Source organism: Betta splendens, chromosome 9 (assembly GCF_900634795.4).
Source record: "Betta splendens chromosome 9, fBetSpl5.4, whole genome shotgun sequence".
NCBI classification, from domain to species: domain Eukaryota; kingdom Metazoa; phylum Chordata; class Actinopteri; order Anabantiformes; family Osphronemidae; genus Betta; species Betta splendens.
This window is the reverse complement of record NC_040889.2, coordinates 16,671,580-16,691,870: the sequence shown is the minus strand read 5'-3', so window position 1 is coordinate 16,691,870 and position 20,291 is coordinate 16,671,580. Positions and strand designations below refer to the sequence as shown.

The 20,291-nt window shown below is 48.0% G+C and overlaps 1 protein-coding gene across 1 annotated transcript in view; it reads left to right on the top strand.

The window, feature by feature from the left end:
- Positions 1–2,407: 2,407 nt before the first annotated feature.
- Positions 2,408–20,291, top strand: part of si:dkeyp-14d3.1 (transmembrane protein 132C) — an 85,034-nt gene continuing 67,150 nt past the window's right edge. The window contains exons 1-2 of the mRNA XM_029160718.3: positions 2,408–3,281; positions 17,813–18,701. Of these exons, the coding sequence (XP_029016551.1) occupies positions 3,236–3,281; positions 17,813–18,701 (935 nt within the window). The 5' untranslated portion in view covers positions 2,408–3,235. The remainder of the gene's footprint in view (positions 3,282–17,812; positions 18,702–20,291) is intronic.

Here is a 20,291-nt window from a genome sequence, read left to right as displayed (position 1 = left end):
CAATCAAAGTACATGACGTTACTTTGTTTCTATACTTTTTAAAAAGCAAATAAAAATAATCACCATCAAGACAGTAGCAGTTATTTGGGACATAATAGAGCCTTACAGCTCTGCGGGCTGTAGGAAGGTCACTCTTTGCTTCCCTCAGGGCATCAGACTTGAAAACAGAGTGACGGCCCCAGAGAAGCTGATAAGTAAATACACTTTTAATGGGCCGTGAATGGCTGGTGGTAATCTGTGCAGGCTGGGAGTGGGCAAGGCGCAGAGGGCGACGGGGCCTTCTGCAGCGGTTATTATGAATGCTATCATAGATCAGATAGGCCGGGGGAGAGGAATGAAAGGGGGGTGATGAATTTGGGCTTCCTGTCTACCAGCTGACTGGAGGACGAGCTACTGAAGCTGGGTAAGGTCATAGATGAGGCAAACCACCCCAACAGAAGACACAGGGGACACTTCATTATGAGAAATATAGAGTATATGGTATATACCCCCAGGGACCTGCAGAAGGTCATGACGTGACATTGGGAAACTTCAGAAACACTGTGTACTGTTTCCAATCCTGTTGGTGCTTTTTCTATCTGAATATTCCCCATATATATACATACATACATATAAAAATATGCTATAAGCTAGAAATGGTCTTAGTATTCCTGACAGGAAATCGGTGTGCTGGCTTGAAACTAAGTAGCCAAAGTAAAATGCGGAGATTGGTGTCAGACAGTGGAAATGCAGCTTGTTGTATCTGAACGTGTCTGGCATTTCAGCCTTTGCGCTACTTTCAAAGCTTCCAGATCTTTTTCAAGACATCAAAGACTTGAGACCTTTTTTCCAGACATCAAAGTCTTAAGACCTGTCCTCGGAGAGGTCTGCAGATCTAAACGTCTGTCAAGACGCAATCGTTTGTATTTTCGCCTCCAAGTATCTCTCAAGGTGTTGCTGGGAATTGCTGTGTCTGTTTAGAAAACTCAAGCATATTTCAGCTCATGTGTTTTCACCGTCTTTGGGAGGAAGATGGATGGAGTGGGAGTTGTTCCAGCGGCCAACGTCTCGCTAATTTAGTCTGGGAAATGGACTTACCATGTGTGGAAGCGAGCTACGGCTCCAGACGCTGTAACATAAGCCACTCTGGCTCCGTCTGCTGACCTCCCGCTGATTTCATCCAGCTGAATGGACCTCAGTGTAGACCGGGCTTCATGGGATTTGACCGAGCGCTGGGCTCCAGAAGGTTCTGTGTTTGAACAGCTACCAAGCCTGTTCTGGACTGTTCCCTGTCAGCACTTTAGTCATTCCACCCCTGATGCCTTCCCCAGCTGTAAAAATGGTGCAGTTACAGTATTTCTCAGGTCGAATTGCACACATATAGGAAGAAGCACATGTTCGGCTCTTGTAGAGGAAATGGAATTTGAAGAGAAGAAGAAAAAGGTGTCCTAAATGGCAAATTCCCCCTCTTCCATTTGCAAAACTTTGTTCCTCCATTGTCTCCAGGCCTGTAATAAATACTGTAATAAAAGCATGACTGGCCTCTAGAAATACTAACCAAACCTATGTTGGTCTTAAACAAACACTCAGCACCAGGCGAAGACACACATGTCACATGTTCAGGAGAAAAAGGATTAGATTGTGACTAATTTGATAGTTCTGTATTTAGTATTCATAGATCTTTCTTTATCTTTCCTCTAAAACACCATCTGGCTTGCGCAGAAAGAAGAGTGGCTCACAGTTTAATTAATGACCAGATTACTGTAATAATCCATATTTCATTTTTGTGTTAAGAGTTTCAGTTTGAAGTGATTCATCAGCGGCCACGGTTGAGATACACGGGGCTCCTCGTCTTAAGAGAGAAGCCCACTTCATCACGTTAAGAAGCTGCTTTGCACATGCTGAAGGAGGAACTGAGGCCGTGTAGACTGCCTTAACCCTCAATAAGGAAATAAACGCTGAACAACACTATACAGAGAAGAGCGATGGAACATCACGTCATCTATCATAGCATGTCAGACGTCAGAGATAACATGTTTTTCACCAGTAAATCACTTTCATACTGGGTTTATACTGTAGCTGCCTTCCGTCGTCCACATCCACAGCAGACGCCGCTGTTCGGAGGAGTTCCCACGGCCACAAGGGGTCGCTAGTGCCCGCCGAGTGGCGCAGTCACGCAGCCAGTTAACTTTTAAAAAGTCATTCATTTGTGCACAGTAAATGAACGTGAAGCCGCAGTTAGTCATTAGCTGCGACTGTGCTCGGGTTAGATTGAGACATTTTGCAGTCAGTGTGAATTCAGTTGGTTAAAAAAAAACGCGTTGTTATTCCCAGCGCCGTCTGCGACGTGTTCCTGGAGCGCCACGCGCCCCCTTCCCCTCCCCTCCCCCCAACCCCCCCCATGCGCGTGCCAACAACAGTTATTGTCACCGTGGGCTTTCTTCTTCTGCTCTCGACGCGCATTGGACAGGCTGACAATGCGTAACCTCCGCCGAAGCGGCCGCCCGTAGCCGCACAAGCGGAACGCTGACGGCTGGAGAGCGGACGCCGAACCAACATTCACACCACCCGGTGCCAACGTCTAATTGCGGGTGGCAGCTGACCGCTTGGCACCGAGGGCAGAGCTGCGCGCGCTCCGCGGCCGCCGCGTGCCGCCGTGCGTCGCGCTCACCCAGGACCCCCGCGCGCCCCGCGCGTTGTCTGGCGGTAGACGTTGGCCGACTTATGCCGCGACCTCAACTTCCATTCTGTGTCTCGGGACGCGCGATGCCGGGCGGGAGCCGCGTCCATTCCCCCCCCAAACTGTGGGACTTTGAGGCGCGCGAGGCGGCAGCCAACTTTGGGGAGCCAGTGATGCGGAGGACGCGGAGCCGCCGGCCGAGGACGCGGGATTAGGAGCACTTTCGATGCCACTCTTTTTTTTTGGATAACCGCACATTTACAAGTCCTCTCCTCGAAGATGTGCCGCTGCACTGCCGCCGCTGCTTTTCCACGCGTTTCGCGCCTCTGAGCGTTCACCTGGCAGACATGCTCCACGGCCACGGCTCAGAGAATCCCCCCCTCCGGGTCTCGGTTTTTCCTGACAGCAAGTAGAAAGTCACCACTGACGAGGCTTTTAAACTTAGTTGTCCGCACAAACGATGCTTTTCCATTTTTACTTAAGCCGCTCCGAGTAGGAGCCTTTCCTCGGAACTAAGCCCTTTCGGCTTCCATACATTTTTTTGGGGAGGGGGGCTCGTGTTTGTCTCACAGAAACATGTTGCATATCATTGCGCTTCAGATGATGCTGTTACTTTTGGGAGGTAAGCACTATTTCAGCCTATTTGCTCATCCATCGCCCCCCCACTGAACAACCGACTCTCGACTAATCGCATGGTTGCTGTTATTTCCTTATTTCACTTTATTCCATATTATGCTGTCAAGAGACAACTCGGACGTCGAGCGTGGGAACAGTATGAATCAAACCCCGTACCTGAGCAACAGTGGGGCAATAACAGCCTCTGAGTCACTGGTTTTGTATGTGAATATATGTTTTATACAGCATTATGCTGCGTTATATCTCAATCAGAAATCAATACCTCATGTTTTTATTCAAGTTTTATGTATGAAGTCGAACCTGTAGCTGCACAACGCGCCCCTAAATACGATTTATCTGGCAAACATTTCACTTTGTCTGGGTCTGTTGTGCACAGCGGCACTGGGGCTTTATTACCTCTTGGCTTTCAGGATATTACATAAAAGAAAAAAAAAATCCTCTCAAAGCTCACAAGTGTTTCAGGGGGGGAAAGTTACACAGACCTGCAGTGGTGAGATATATTTTTGTAGCTCAAGGATGTCATGTAAATTTCAGTTCGCACCGCGCACGGCGTTCCATCATCATTTCAATCGCGCCGTGTCACACAGAGAAGTGCAGCATTTACTTTGGATGAATATACAGATCTGAGAGCAGCTGGTGGTCTGGTTAATGGATCCCTTCTGTCTTGCGGGGAAACGGATTTAACCTAAAATGCTATTTGGAAAGTGCTTCCTGCCAGTATTGTGAGTGTTTCCTCTAGGTAATAGAGGAAGCTGTTTATACACAGAGGCGACAACCTTTTTTTTAACTATAATTATAAAAAAGGTCTTTATTCACTAGTTGTAGCTTTTTGGCGTCTTTTGCTTTGAGCCCACGGATCATGATTTGATTTCATTCATGCCGAGGCCTACAGTTATAGTCCAAACAAAAGAACCACCCACACTGATTACCTACACAATGAAAGGTCATGCAGCGCCTCTAAGTACTCTCACACTGCATCTCGCACATTTATTGTGTGGGCTCACCTTGATGATGCCCGGGGCTCCGAGGGTGTCTCCTATTTGACGGCAGCTTTGTTATGAGTGCTGACTCACTCGCTTCAAGTGCATGGAAATGATGTTTGCCGTATGCCAAGGCCTTCTCAGAGCCCGAACGCAGTGTGAGCCTAATTGAGCATTGTGTGTCATGGAGCTGCAGGACACGGCTCCTCGCTGTGAATAGTGATCAAAATTGATAACGCGCTCCGGGAAACGGGGGTATCAGGCCGACGCTGGGAAATGCCCGCGCAGCAAAAAAAAAAAACGTGAGCCGTGATTTGGGAGGGATGAGTGTGGGTGAACCGGCGCCACGGTGAGTCTGTTTGTAAAAGCATGAGTATCGTCTGAGTGATTAGAAGCAGCAAACATCTGTTATAAAGTGACGACGAACACTCGATGCCTTTCACATCTTGTGTCGTCTCTATTAATTGATGCCCTCAGGTGTGCTCTAGTCAGAGGAATCCCTCCCCGCGTCTCATCCGTGGTGCCTAACCGGATCCAAGCGGGACTCAAGCAGGGATCGCCTTCAATCTGCATCCGTAGGCGCTGAGCACACCGCCCCCGGGTCTCCCCGTATCGAGGGACACTGTCCTGTAGGATCGCCTCATTGACCCCCCACAGAGCTCACTCGTTCCTCCGCGGACGCCTCCGAAAGGATCCGTCCCGCGGCGGGCGTTGAGCTCCCTCTCTGTCGCCCCCGGCGGTCCTCTAAGGCTTACGACTCGCGTTCTCGAGCGGGCGAGCGGCGGCCGAGGAGCCGTGACGCGCTGCCGGAGCAGTGAATGGGGTATTTTTAAAACTTACTGGAGAAAGGAGGATGACTCAAATCCGTTCACAAACAGGCTGTTGCATAAAGTCATCGGCGTGAATGTAGGTGTGTGCTCATTTCCGCAGCTTCCACTGAGCACTGCCGCGTTAGCATCCAGCTGAGAGCAGATGGTATTAATAGACTGCTGCTGTTTATCTTTATGCTTTTCCTAATGTATTGGCTATGGACTGTTTCATGCAGCACGTCTGTGTCACACTGGTTCGTGTTGGATCAGACGAGTTGCTTTTTCCTCATTCTACAGCCAGACGCCCGTTTTTTCTCTCTTCGCTTTTCTTTCAACTTTTCATTTTTTAGTCAGAAAGTCTCACTGGCGGCTGCGGGTTTGTACATTCACACCTTTGACAGTTCAGCTCCATTTCCATCAGCAGTCACATATTTAACTAATACGTTTTCTTGAATGAGCACGAGTAAAAAACAAACCTATAATGGCGTTTATTTACAGATGAGAGAACATGAAAAGAACAGAATAAATCCCCGGCTCGCTGGTGTATTTTTATCAAGTCTATCATACAGCCGGGCTCGGAGCACACCGAGGTGCACTTCTGAGACGGTGGACGCTGATAAAAAGAGGCAGATTTTTCCCTTCTCTCAGATCCAATTTGGTGTGACTTGGGTGTTTTCTGCAGGTTCCCTTGAAGGCTGAGTGGAGGTAAACAGACAGCAGCACGGCGTGAGGTGCTCTTCCAGCGTCTGTGTTGTGTAATTACCCACCATCACGGCATTTTAGGCTATATGTTCAGGTGTCAACCCCTGTGCGTTTGTGTATATTGAATGAAGCGCGCTGAGTGGGAGGAATCTCCTCTAAATCCTCTCCACCACCCTATTTCGTTGTCATTACACGTCAAGTGTGTGTGGGAGGGGTGCATTGTAGCTTTACAATCACTGAGTCCAAAGGGTTTTTGACCCCATAAATTCCAGTATCATCACTTTAATGTTTCCACATAGGCCATCTAGCCTGTGTTAATTGACTCTTCATAACTGCCAAGATCTAAAATTCAATTTAATCAGAATTCGTGATCAGGGAAGGCGTGTAAAAGCTTTAAGGGTCGGGGTCACGTGTGTGTGTGTGTGTGTGTGTGTGTGTGTGTGTGTGTGTGTGTGTGTGTGCACGGGTCATTGTAATAGCTGGTAAACATGCTGATTCAGTGTTTGTGCATCATCTCATCAGTCAGTCGCTGTGTCTGAGCAGAGCACCGCCCCATAAATCTGCCCCAGCCTTCTCAGAGGGAAACCCTGAGATCAGACTGCATTACACATAGTTTGACATACTGTACAGGCTAGATAGTAATTGTTCTGTTGTTTATGTGCGAACAAGTCAGTGTTAATATCTGACTGTAGTGTGGGAGCAACTGAACATTTAAGATACAGTAACACTGTGCCTCATGGGTTGAACATTTCTCTACTAATGATTCCACAGATGTCAGGATATCGTCCCAGTCAACGACATCCTCTGGGGACCATGAGACATTCACCAATGTTGACATATCCACCAGATATGGGAAAACGTTGTCTCATTGGTGACGCTTTCTGAGAAATCACAGGGTATTCATCCTCTGGGGACAACGTATGGCTGTGCCAGTGCAAAACATCAATCTTTCCAATTGTTGTCAGACTATTTCATGGTGAAGAGGAAAACTACTCTTTGACTCCAAATGTCTGTTTCACAGCAGTCCATCCATTAGTCACTTTATCATTTATCATCTCATGTAACATTCCTGTAACATAGGATTCGGCAGTAAAATCATACGCAACTCAGGAAAAAGAACAGGCAATTTGAACAATGTGATGTTAGAGTGTTGGTTTCTCATTCAACCTCAAATATTTGCAGCTGTATATTGTAACTAATGACCTTAATGCAACAGCTGAACGTTTTTATTCTGCTTGGAAAAAGAAAGCTCACTGTAATGAGGATGCAGTTTCATTGTGTGGTATTAAAAATATGTTTTATTTCTTGAATGCACTAATAAAATGCCATTATTATGGAGGTTAGCATTTCACAGTAGGCAATATTATTACTGTAATATATCCCACACCAAGCTCAAACTCTCAAATCTCTCAACAACTTTATTGGCCCATTACTGTTGTTTCTGTCCCATAGGTTCACACGTGAGGCCAAAACTAACATGAATAGTTTGCCTGAATATAACAAGAACTTAAAAAAAGTCGACTCAGTAAAATGACACCGTGCACAAAAGCGTTTTGTGCAACCGGTATAGTTTCCTGCTGATGTAGCACAGCTTATTACATGCCCGTCTTTAACCAGCTCCCCTTTCCTCGCTGTCAGCAGCGATGAATCCATAACTCCTGAGCGGTCACGCATTTTTGATTTGAGTAATCGCAGGCAGGTGGACGGACAAAAGGCTGCCTCCGCCTCGGAGAGAGTGGGGCGCTCGCTGGCGTGTGGAGCTGTCGCTGTCTATCAGAGGCATCGGAGCTTAATGCATTAGAGGCAATGATCTGACAGGTACATATTGTCAAGGCCCATTGGCTTCTTTGTGATGTGGCAGATTGATTGTCGAGATTATGTTAAAATGGCAGTTGTGCGCCTCTTTGTGATTCCGAGTGGCGCTCCCCACGCAGTTGAGCGCTGAGCAGCGGCACCTAGACCCACCGCCGAAGCAGCGAATATTAATTTTAAAACATATTCGTTTTAACCCTGGAGCAATCTGCTGTGTTTGTGAATAATCACTGTTGTCTGCTGGAGCCGGAACGATGCTGAGGAGTTTGTTGTGACCTGTGAACTGTGACAGCAAGCCAATGTACTGCAGCGTGATGAATGAATTATGGGAGATGGAAAGGTGCTTCTGACACAGCACATATTATAATTTGAAATACTGTAGAGCATTAGCCTGATATAAAGCCTCTGTATGAAATCAACATGTGCATTATCAGTGAAGCAGCACAGACACTGTGGGCTTCAGTGAATCACAGATGAATAGTCATGTATGTTATAACAGTGATGATCTAAGCAAACTTTTACAGCACTTTTTGAGTCTAATTATTAAATGTAAGTAACTTCAGCTTGTTAGCTGTGTGTGACTGGTTTGTGTTGTTTCAGCGAAAAGAGCTGCACGAGTCTGAAAATAATGCAGTTAAACTCTCAGACCAAAACAAAGAGCTGAACGATGCCAAAAAGCTCCGTGAATGGTTTGTCAGGGTGCAGTAATGGCAGAGTTGATTCACTGTAACCCGCAAAGTGAAACACACATTTCAAATGTGTGTTTCTGATTATGGGATGCGATGTTACCTCGCCGCTTTGATTTTTCAAAGCCAGTGCTCTACCAACAGAAACAACCCCTCAGAATAATCATTTATTCATTCACGACAACTCAGTTAGATGTAAATTGCCTAAAGTACACCCTGAGCGTTGGCTAGATGGCACTCGCCGTAATTGGAATTCCTGTGTGTGTGTGTGTGTGTGTGTGTGTGTGTGTGTGTGTGTGTGTGTGTGTGTGTGTGTGTGTGTGTGTGTGTGTGTGTGTGTGTGTGTGTGTTGTGTTCGTTCTCAGTAGGTCTCGACACAATCACTGGCTCCTAATCAGAGTGAAAGAAATGGCCGCCACGGAGTACAATCAGTGTACAAGTTAGTCCGGCTCAGACTTAATGAACTCCCTCGAGTGAAGTCGCGCGAGTCAGCATGCCTGTAAGACCAGGAAAGACCCCCGGCATCCCAGCAGGTTTATCCTGATCTGTAGCTAAAGCATGCTTTCCCGCCTCCATCTTGCTCGTGCTGTCCTGTCGCCCGTATCGGCAGACTGGGGTGTTGGTTCGGCTTTGTTCCTCCCACGCTAAGGGGCAGGGTCGGAGTGGTCCAGTCACAATATAGACAGTGGCGAAAGTGAGTCAATGGCCCTTTGGTGCTGAGCGGCGCCACCCGGGCCAGGGGGCGACGCGCTGGCAGTTAGCGCTCGTCCTCAACCACTATCTGCCACTGCAGATTCTCCTCTTTAACCCTGGGGCCTTCAATTTCACGCAAATTGGAAAGAGCCACATGAAGCTGAGACAGAATGACCTCAGAGATAACCAAGGATTAGCCTAAAAATATTATAATGTCATTCAAATTGGGAATGAAGCTGTATTTGGATGTCAAGGCAAACTGAATGCGTTTCCACCTGCTTAAAATTAGTGGCTAGTTAAATTAGAATGACTTTATTATTTTTGCTGCTGGAGCAGCTGTAGATGGTCTATTGGGCAGTTTCTTGGTCGAACCAGAGGTGCAATCGTCCAAACAGAGGATGGTACCGTGGATAATTTCACTCTGGCAGCGTGAGAATGTGGGCATATAGGATGAAGGTCAAAGCAGTCGTAATCTTGGCTACGTATTGAGCAGCAGCGACCCGCCGTCTACTCGCCGGTCGTCACGGGTTACGGGCCTGTCAGAACGCATGCTGGCACATAATGGGCTGTGTGAGCAGCAGAAGTAGGACAAATGTGGTGGTTGCCTCGAAGCCCGGAGGCGACGTCTTTAATTGCACATCTCATTTAGCCTGTAAGTGAAGAGACTGTGGCTTTTTGTCAGTTACGAAGTCACAGATTTCTGTGTCGGCCCGGCGTTGTCTCGCAGGCGGACGCTTTCGACGGATCGCGCCGTTTGGCGTCACGCGGCAGAGGAGGCGGCGAGAAAACGGCGGCTTTGATAAAGACAAACGACCTGTGAAGCAGCGGAGGCAGACGTCGCACGTGTGGGGTGTTTCCACAGAGCGACACCAGAACATTCAGGCCTGACCTGCGAGGTGGCGGCTCGGACTCGGCGGCGGCGGCCGCCTGTGAATGAAGACGGATGAGAATCACATGTTCCTGCTTCGTGGTGCAGCAAACCTGAGGCGGACGCCGAGAAACTCAAAGCATAAACACTGAACCTCTCGCACAAAAGCATATAAAGCACAGACAACCTGAACGCGGGATACGGGAGAATTATATCAATTATTTGATAGGAATCTGGAGTTGCTCACTATTTGACAGAGAGCGTTCGTGAGTTATTATTGCCACGGTATATCTCTTCGTACTGTAAGAAATGGAGCCAGGAGCCTGGTGATGAAGTGGACTTCAATCACATTAGCAGTGGTGCTATGACTGGAGCAGTGGAGCCGTGTTCATACACTCTGGTTAAAGACGTGGCTCCCACTCAGTCTGCTGTGGAGCTCGTGGCCTCTATCGGGTTAGATCTCCATCCTGATCATCTGGATTGTCTCACGGGTCAAACATCTGCACTGCAGCCAGAGACAACACAACAGATTGCACCGTGCTTTAAGCATTTGTCTCTTGGTTAAAGGCTAATCCAGCTGTAGATGCTGCATCATCCAGCTGTTCGCTTGACTGCAGCTCTAGGACTTCTATCAACTGCTGCAGTTTCTGCCGCTACCGCCTTCTGACGCAGTGAAGTATCGGACGAGTCTCTGCCACTCATCCAAATGCTGTTTGCTTTGTTTTTCCCCTCGCAGATGTTGAAGTGTGCGGCGCCGCTGAGGAAGAGTGACAGCTTATTGGAAGCGTCCAATGAGAGACGCGTCTGTCTGTCCGTGCGATTTCACGCTCGGCTTGTTTATGTATAAGACGGCGTGAACCCTAAATGCACTGTGCTGAAACGCTGAATTCTTTGATCTGCAGGAAAGGAAATCGAATTACAGCAGCCGGCCGCTCGCAGCCCCACTAGGTCTGTTGGCTGTTTTGGTGCGACGACGTAGAGACTTGGGTTATATGTGAAAATGAAGTTACTTGTTCTTTACAACGCCACTGATTTCAACCTAGATATAAGAAACAGAGCTGGATCAAAAATGCTGCTGAGTAAAGAGTGGCCTGAAACCATCAAGAGAAAAGTGTGGTCGACGGTGAATTAGTAGGAAGAATAAACAAGCTGCTAAAATTAAAAGTCTGGAAATGTTAGCAAGGTCAAATTCTAATGAAAAAGGCTGGTGAGTGTTTTATAGACACAGGTGATTGTGATCTTATCAGTTATTACAGCTACCATCTCTAACTTACGCATGTTTGCAATAATAATTTGTTTCTATTCTTATACTGTAGCTATTGTTTTACACGTGAAAGCAAACATCTGTATACAGCTGTCAGAGCTGTCTCAGGAGAAAACCCAGTGTTCCAGGATCCCCACAGAGTTTGCTGGAGTTGCTGCCAATCAAAGGATTAGGGTTGAGCTCGGCAGCTGACGGGCTTTGGAAACTACACGTGCCCTTAGTCATCGCTCGCTGGAAATCATTCCTTAAGACGACGAAAACTGTCTCTGCCGACGGCGGAGAGGAGCCTGGCTTTTTCTTCTGATCCAGCCTGATATAGAAACATTTGTCCGCCTTGGCCTTGTGGTTTTCTTCGCCTGCTCCAAAGTGGAGCTACTTGTTCACAGAGTTCACTTTGGCAGGTTTTAGGTGAACCTGCAGATTGAAGGCCAGTCCATCAGGAGCGTTTCCACCAGGGAATCAGACAGTGTGGGTGAAAGAGACACGTGTCATACAGTATTTTCTAGGTCCAGTGGCCGAAGACAAATATTGCTGTAGTAGAGACTAGTGTTGTATAAACACAAAAGCCTTCACCCTCATCACATTACTAAGATAATAGGATGATAGACCTTATGTGTTTGTGTGTAATTCTTTCCCTGGCTCCGTGTACCAGACGACACTGATTCTTTGTCGTATGTGTACCCAAATTACTATTTCCTTCCTTTGTGTCGTGCTTCTGTTTTGTAATGAACGCGCAACACCGAGGTACAGTAACAACAGACAGGAGAGACCTCAACCTGCATTCAGCTGCCAAACGACAAAGAGACGCGTGCTAAGCCAGGCGTCACGGACTGCACGGACATAACGAGGGCGAATACATAATTCATCAGTGTGTTTCAGAAGAAAAGTCTGATCATTGGACGCAGCCGTCCAATTAGTCCGAAGTTACGGAACAGATGAGGTGAAACACGCCAAGTACGGCTGCTGCTGAATGCATCAGACGACCCCGAAAAATAATACTTTTAATTTTTGACTTGGCCACTTTAAATGTAGCGCTTCTTCGTTTAGCAATTAAAGGATCCCGCTTCTGTCATTCAATGCTGTGTGGATACTCCAATGAGACAACACTGCAGCAACATGCATGTCTAGATTTCTAAATTCTTACTTATTTCCTACGTCCGCAGTCCTTTTTCTGCTCGCTCCTACCGCCGATCTTCGCCTCCAGCGCGTCTCTCCCTTCAAATCTTTACGTTGACTGAATTGTGCACGGCAATCACTGCGAATGCGCCGTCCGGCCTTATCAAGCTTTTACCGTCTGCTGCCGCGGCAGAGGAGTTGTCAAGGTCAATTATTGCAGATTATCAACAAGTCACTTCTCGTCAAATATCAGCAAATCAGGAGGAAAAAAAACCTGCCAAGTCTATAGTGATTCATAGGCGGTGGCGCTCGCCGACGCTCATCACGGTGTGACTCCTTTATAGGATTTCAGCCTTGTCAGGAGAACTCCAGGCGGAATTCATCACCCGTATGTTTGCGACCTTGGGGAGAGGTTTACCAGTCGACTCGGGGAGGGGGCAGGCGCTTAAGCATGCAGAGACACTGAGCCTCAGAACTCTTTCATTTACTGGCTGATTTTCACACCTTGCTATAAATAAAGGGAATTTGGAGCCAAAGCAAAAACTTCCTTCCGCGCTGACTTTCTAAACTGATTTAATTAACTTACGGAAGCTTGTGCTGCCACGAAGCAGCTACTGAGCAAACGAACTTCAACGCCTCCTGACTTCGCCTAAAACTCATTTCAAGGAACAACAGTTGGTTTCGAGGTGTTTCTTATGGAGGCCTCAGAAGAGACGCACACGTTACAGTGTGATTTACACCCGCTGTCATCAGGAGGCCGCCTCCCGTTGCTCACACTCATCAGAGAGCTGTTCAGTTCATTCATAATCAAATCCGCTTAGCTGCTGCTCCCCTAATTTGATTTTTGTTTTATTGGGTGTCAACACGATTTCGTCTTACAGATGTGAACCGCGATCGAGCCGACAAGGAACGTAAATTGAAGGAACAGATGTGCTTTTGTTTTTCTCCACAATACACTGATTATTATCAACGTTGACGTATTCTTCCCTGAAATCCCGTATAATTGTTCTGTAATTTCTATCGGCGGCGCGCTCCGGACAGTAGGCAGCCGATAAGTCACTGTTGGATCGGTGTCTATGTGTTGCCCTGTCCTAACAGAGCCCGCCCGCCATCAAACATCCCTTCGCTCCCACAAAGAGACTGAGTGACTCTGCTCAGCGATTGCCTCTGTATTTAGCCTGATTTACGATATCGTTATGCAGTAAAGACCAGCGTGGGGGGAAGAGATTCATTCAGGAGCCCAGTTTATGTTTTCCACGGGTCCAGAGGGGCCGTAGGAATACTGATTGGCACACAGACATGTGCTTGTCTCCTATTCCTGTCGGGCCAGGAGCTCTCAGCCCCTCTCCCCCTCGGCCATGTGCGCTAGATGCCACAAAGGCGGTGTTGTTCTCCCAAGGTTGCTGCCACGCGGGCGGGAGCCTCCCGCGCTGGGAACCCTCCTTGCTGCACCTGCTCCACCTCCCAACATGTTCTAATGACACCCCCGCTGACCATCCCAGGCACTGGCGGCGGCGCCCACTTGGCTTCATCGCCCCCATGCGCAGCTTCACCGAATAGGCCGGCGGCATGGCACCGCAGTGTTTACTCTTCAGTGGTCGATACTCTTTAATCCCACAGATGATTCTTTCTCTCATGAACTCAAAACAGGTCGTCCTCCTCCCCAGCGAAGCCCCTGGCCCATTACTCTTTATTAGCGCTTAACGTCCTAAATGTGGCCATCCATTAGAGGTGAGGCAGCAAACATCCCAGCGGGATCCCATCCCAGCACACACACACACACACACACACACACACACACACACACACACACACACACACACACACACACACACACGCATGCAGTCATTTACACTGACCTTTAATCGAGAACAATTATGCAGCATCTATTTCAGCTCGTCCCAGAGATAAAGAAGAGTCACCTGGATGTAACATGTAAAGATCCCTTCCATTGCTCCTGCATGACTCTTACTTAACAGCTAGCCAGACTCTACTGAGCTCTATCTGCCTGAATGATTTCTTTTCTATGGAAGCTGGCATGAAGTAATACCACACTGTGTCATGTATCGATTCTTTTTTTTTCCCACTGCCTCATTCTTGAATTTCTTTGTGGCTTAAAAGCATAAATCATCCGTAAATGATCCTTGAAGGAAATATTGTATTTATTATTCTTGACGCATGGTCACATATTCAATAGCCTTTATTAATTGAACATGGTGAGAAATATGATGCGGGTAATTCAATGAGACTAGAGAGCTTTCGCTCATCCTTCATGTTTAAGTTTGTCCTGTTTGGCATTCATGGAAAAGCCCTGAACGATTCAGGGTCACGGTGACGGTCAAAGGGAGAGTGATTTGAAATCTCGACAAGCAGTTTATGTGGCGGTTTTGCTACTGTATTATATTTGCTTTTCCGTGTTTGCCATGTGATGCAGCGCAGAGACACCCGGGCAGTCATTCATTATTCCAGCCAGGCGTGTGCGGAGAGGCGGGAGCTGGGCCTCCCCTCCCTGGTGCCCACTAGTGCGCGTGTTCCTGTTCTCAGGCCCTTGTTGCGCTGAAGGCTGCTCTCCGCTCTGCCAGTCCTACTTCACGAGCTGAAGCTGAAGGCGCGGGGCTGCGCCAGCGCGTCTGGGGTCGGCCGGAGGAGCGCTGCCGCTTGACTGGCTGCACGTATACGTGGCGCTCACCCGAGACCCGCCCTCGGGCCCCTGTCGCGTCTGACAGGGAACCCCCCGCCTGGTCACCTCGGGAAGTGGAAGGCTTAAAGCGCCTGTGGCGTGTGTGCAGGAGCAGCGTCAGATATTTGTGACAACCAAAGTAATTGGATCTAGAGCCTTTTTTAAGGCTATTACATGCTGTGTGCTTGTGCAGTGCATTAGACACTGGATTACACGGAAAGTAGACCACACTACTACGAATCACTTTAAGATTGTGCCCCACTGAGCAGTGTTTCCACAACTATGATCTGCTTGTGACTTCATCATTTTAACACATCGTATTAACTAGTTCTAGATCTTGACATCACACTAGGTGGTTGTGTGAGTCACAGTGGTTCTGGCCTCCTGAAGTCCTCTGAAAATGACATACCGAATAGACTGTTGCTGCAAACATAATCTAAATGTAGGGCACACAATGTATTTCCTGAATAAATGAGGGTGATTTGTCGCGTAGATACGGGGAAGAGAAGAAAGGAAAAGCCATTTGGTCTTTGTTTTGTTAACAACAACAAAAAAGGTTGTATGTATGTGCGGCGGCTGTAGTTTAGTTGTAGAGAACATTCATTTCAGGACAATGATGATAACTATTAGCAACAGACATGCAGGGATTTTATAATGCCCGTTCTTCATTAACATTTCATGGAACATCCTCTCTAGTTGTTCAGCGGTGCAGTGGTTAAAGTCCCGACTGCTCGTCCATGAGGAAAACACATCTGCAGCCGCGTGTAAAGAAGGGAAACCAAGTAAACCAGAAAATGTAGGAACAGATTGAATCGTTACAATTTATCTGACTCAGCATCACTGGTTTTCTTTCATCATTTAACGTCACAGAAGAGGGAAATTTAATTATACATGATGTGGATCAGGACGTTTCTCTTTGTTCCTTGCGTTTCTTTCCCAGCTTTTCCCTTGAACTGAACACATATTTAGCAATTAAGCGGGATGTTCTGTCTTTCTAGTGGGTCAAACAGGCCGGTGAGGTCAACCCTTGGGGTCAGCGGCTGAAGAGGACCCCCACAAAAAGCTTCTATTAAATCGAAGCACTTGAAGCTAAACACAAAAAAAAACTAAACAGGAGTTTGAAAAGTAGGTTTTTCCTGCGTTTTCAATTTCTCCCCCCTGGAAGAAAAAAAAAGGGAACGATTCATCTGGAAATAGCTTTGTATGATTTATTAATCCCACTGATTCTGCTGATTCTGATTATTGTGGATCCCACGCTTCTTTCATTGCTTTATAAACGTAGTGTTACCGTAGTTACCTGCTGCATAGACCTCAGTAAGCCCAGTTAAATGTGCAAAGGTAATTATTAGGTGCACGGTGCCTTGGCAGGGTGATGTTTTTCTGCAGACATACCAATATCCCCCTTTTATTGGACTTTTCCATTTTCTCTCCTATTTCCTCCTCTCCGCCGCAGCTGCTCATTTTATTAAGAGATGACGCTTTTAGATTTTATTTGTACACAAGAGGAGTCGATTGGCTTCGGTTCAAATAGAATGGAAATAACTTCCTGACACATGCAACGTGATGCAGCGGCTTTGTGCTTTGTTTTTTCTTTGCACGTTTTTATTTAGAGACGCTTCTTCTTATGTTGTGCTTGTAATTGCAAGCAGGCACTCGTTTGGTCGCGCAGAGACTTACAACTTGTTAGACTATCAGCATCCTAGGAATGTCTGAATCATCTTTTTCACTCATAGATACAAGAATATGCATATTCTTTCTAAACGAACAATCCCCTTTGCACAATATGTAATCTGTAAGTCATGAAATCCATAGTGAATGCAGTTTCTCAGTCACATAACATGCATTGCAGTCAATCAAGTGCTCACGTCGAGTGGATGTAACACGCGAGGGTTTGAGCAGGGGGCCGAGGGGATCAGAGGATCGCTCTGATCGCCACTGCTATCGAGCCTGTTGTCTGTCAGACGTGCGGCATCATTTATACAGCGCTGCCTCCTGCCAACAAACAACACCATCTCCTGCTTGTTCAGGAAAAATACAGATTGCTCTGTTGCTCAGACGCCCGCGGTCCCAGTCCGCAAAGACAAGGTTCGTGCGCGTGTGTTTACTCGCAAGCAGCCGTGTGATACTTTAAGCAGCGGCGGCGCTGACCCTCGGCTGCCGGGGGCCTTGAACCCGCGCGGCCGTCGGCGGCGCCGGGGTCGAGACGAGCGCCGCGAATCCCGAGTCTCATCCCGATTTGTAAACTGTCCGGACGCTGATTTACACGGACGCTGAAAGGAAAGAAGGGCTGCGGCCGCTAGCGTGAAGACGGGAGCGGCGTGCTGGGGGAGCGCAATCACACAGCAGATTGAAGGTCAAAGCCCAGTCTGTGATTAAAACCTTGTCTGTTGGTGTCGTGCTGCTTCTTCACCAGCGATAACAAACAAGCCTCTACTCCTTTAACACTGGAGGTGGTTGTTTTGAATGATCATTGTTATGCCTTTAGCAGTTACCCCCAGTTGTCTTTATGCATAAACGTGATTAATAATCTCGCCATTCATCACCGCACTCGATAACATCTTTTGTGTTGGAACTTTTTCTGAGAGTGCAGCATTAATAATTGCAGAATGTCCTAATGTGTGTGTGGGAAAATGTAAATGAGGCGGTGCTGAAGGTTGTCGAATAGGTTTTGATAAAAGGGTCAGTGTAATTGATTTTTGGTGGGCGCACTAAAAAAAGAAGTTTAATCAAGTTAACACAGTGGCGCTGGCACACAGCCCCGGCGGAGAGCGATGATCCAACACGTGTCCAAAGCCCACGTTCATGGTGTTACAGCAGAACTGACTTATCGCTGGTTACTCACACACGCGTGTGGTTGGGTCCGGCTCCTGTGACCAGCTGACGCGGCTTATCTCTCCTGTTTCACAGTATCTGACTGTCGAGTCCTGGAGGGGCTGCAGAGGTATTCCCCCATCCCCACGTACCTGCCGGTCAACTACCAGATGCTCAACGCGGAGCTGGCCTTCTTTCTGAAGGAGGCCAACCAGGACTTCATGAGGAACTCTAGCCTGATGGCGCGGACGGAGCCCTTCTTCATCTACCAGGCCCGGAGCGCGCCCTCCATAAACGCCAGCTACGGGCCGCTCTCCGTGGAGCAGCCCGTCCCGTTGGAGCTCCTCCAGAGCCCGGGCGTCTTTCCCGCCTCCCCCGTGTTCACCTTCAACTGGAAGGTGCAGACGTTCATCATGAACACCCGCATCCACCTGGCGCGGCCCAGGGTCCAGGTTCTGTTCTACGTCGCCGGCCGGGACTGGGACGACTACAGCACCGTCGGCAAGCTGCCCTGCGTGCACATGTTCGCCTTCCACGAGACCCAGGAGGTGCGCGGCAGCTGCCAGCTGCTGGGCGAGCTGGGGCTGTGCGTGGCCGAGCTGGAGCCGCTGGCCAACTGGTTCGGGCCGCCCAGCGTGGTGCCGGGCCGGCAGCGGAGCCCGGAGGCGTCCGAGGGCACCCCGGTGGAGCTCTACTACATGCTGCAGTCGGCGGAGGCCGGAGAGTGCCACCCGGAGGAGGCCCGGAAGGAGAGCTTCATCCGCTCCAGCCAGGAGGGCCTGTTCGGCTCCTACGCCGCCACGCCGCTGAGGAGGATCGGTGGAGTGAGGCTCTACCAGAACCCGGCCCCCCCCCCGCTCGCCGAACACAGGCTGGATAATAATTTCATGGTCATGGTGCCAGCTACACCCATGAGGCAGAGAGAGACCGTCTCTGCTTACATCACGGCGTCAGCGTTCTCTCCCGTGGAGATGTTTACTCTCAGGTAGGAGTGCGTTCCTTCTTTTGTGTCTGAAAGCTGAAAAAGTCCGAACTAAAGGTCTGTCAAACGTTAATGGGTCAAATGTTAACTATCGCCGACATTATTCTTTTATGTTGAATGCCAACCAATTGACCCAGCAATTAATTACTTGTCCGCGTTCTGCCTGGAGGCCAAACTACTGATTGTTAAGTCTTCAGCGTAAACGCAGGCTAATGATAAAAACATCATTGCGTGGTTGATTGTATTTCAAATCAGAGAGGGAGAAAACTAAAAGACCTGTTGCTTCTTAATCCGTCACTACTTCTGTAAAAAGGATCTTCATTATCACACGTAAGTATTTTATCAGACTGCATGTGTCGATACTTTACAGCAAAATTTAGCAACACACTTCGAGTCCAGTGACCGTGATGCAGTTCACATAGCAACAAGGCATCAGGCTGCACACGATGTTATTCTGAGCCTTTCTTGGGTTAAGGGTGAAGCGATTCAACAAACAATAAGTTAAAGCTCTGAACTTACTTTTGCTTTCGCACTGAAGCGGCCCGGCTGTGCCACCTGTTTCCGGCCTTGTTGATAAGATAATCTAACTGGCTGCCGGGTCCATCCGCGGCACATAATCTCTGGACCGACTTCAGAGCCGCATCGAGCCTCTCATCCCACCCTCGGCACAGAAGCGAACAGGCGAGCGAGATTATGCCTTAAACATCTGGCTGCGGCAGCTCTGACACCGTGTGGCCAGATATGACAGAATAAGATCATCAGAGCCTGATATTCCACATGTATTAACTGGTTGCCGGCGCTCGGAGGCATATTTACTTTGATGTGCGGCATAAACACAAACCAAAATAGACGCAATGTGCTGAAATATATTTTTAAAGCTCCTGTAATGTGGGGCGGCGGCAGCGAAGACAGACAGGAGCCACGTAATCCGCCGCCTGCCTGAGGGTGATGGAGCAGATAGGGGTTGACCCAGATGCATAGCACATCCATTTATCAAACCTGGCTCATCAGTTGATCACTGTTATCACTGCGAGGTAAATTTTCATGGCTTCAATAGATAATGCGCCTCATAAATGTTTGAGTTTGAATTTCATTGTGGGTTCCCCCCCCCCCCCTTTTATCTTGCGACGTTAACATACAGTAACCGGAGTCAGGTAGCGGAGGAGCAGCCTGACTCGGGTGAAGCTGCAGATAGGTTCTAATTACAGTGAGCAGACGAGACAAAATCATTTAGATAATTAACATGCAACGCCGACGAGGAGGCCATTAATTAAAATTCATGTCCATTAGCGTAATGACTGAAGCCGATCTTAATCACGTCGCTTTAGAACATTTATAAACCTTCAGTGATGCTGCGACGAGGGGTCAAGCCAATTTGTCAACCTGTGTGAACAGGAGAATGAGCTGGATGCTGAATAGGAGGCTTTTCCGCTCAAGCAGCGTGTGAATCAACACAGCAATTAAAAAAAAAAAACGAGCTATATTAGAGTTTATATAAAGCCGTTCCACACTCTCTTCATCCAGTTGTTTACTAATGAAGATCATTTTCCCCAGTTTACCACGAAGAGAGAGAGAGAAAAAATCCACACATTG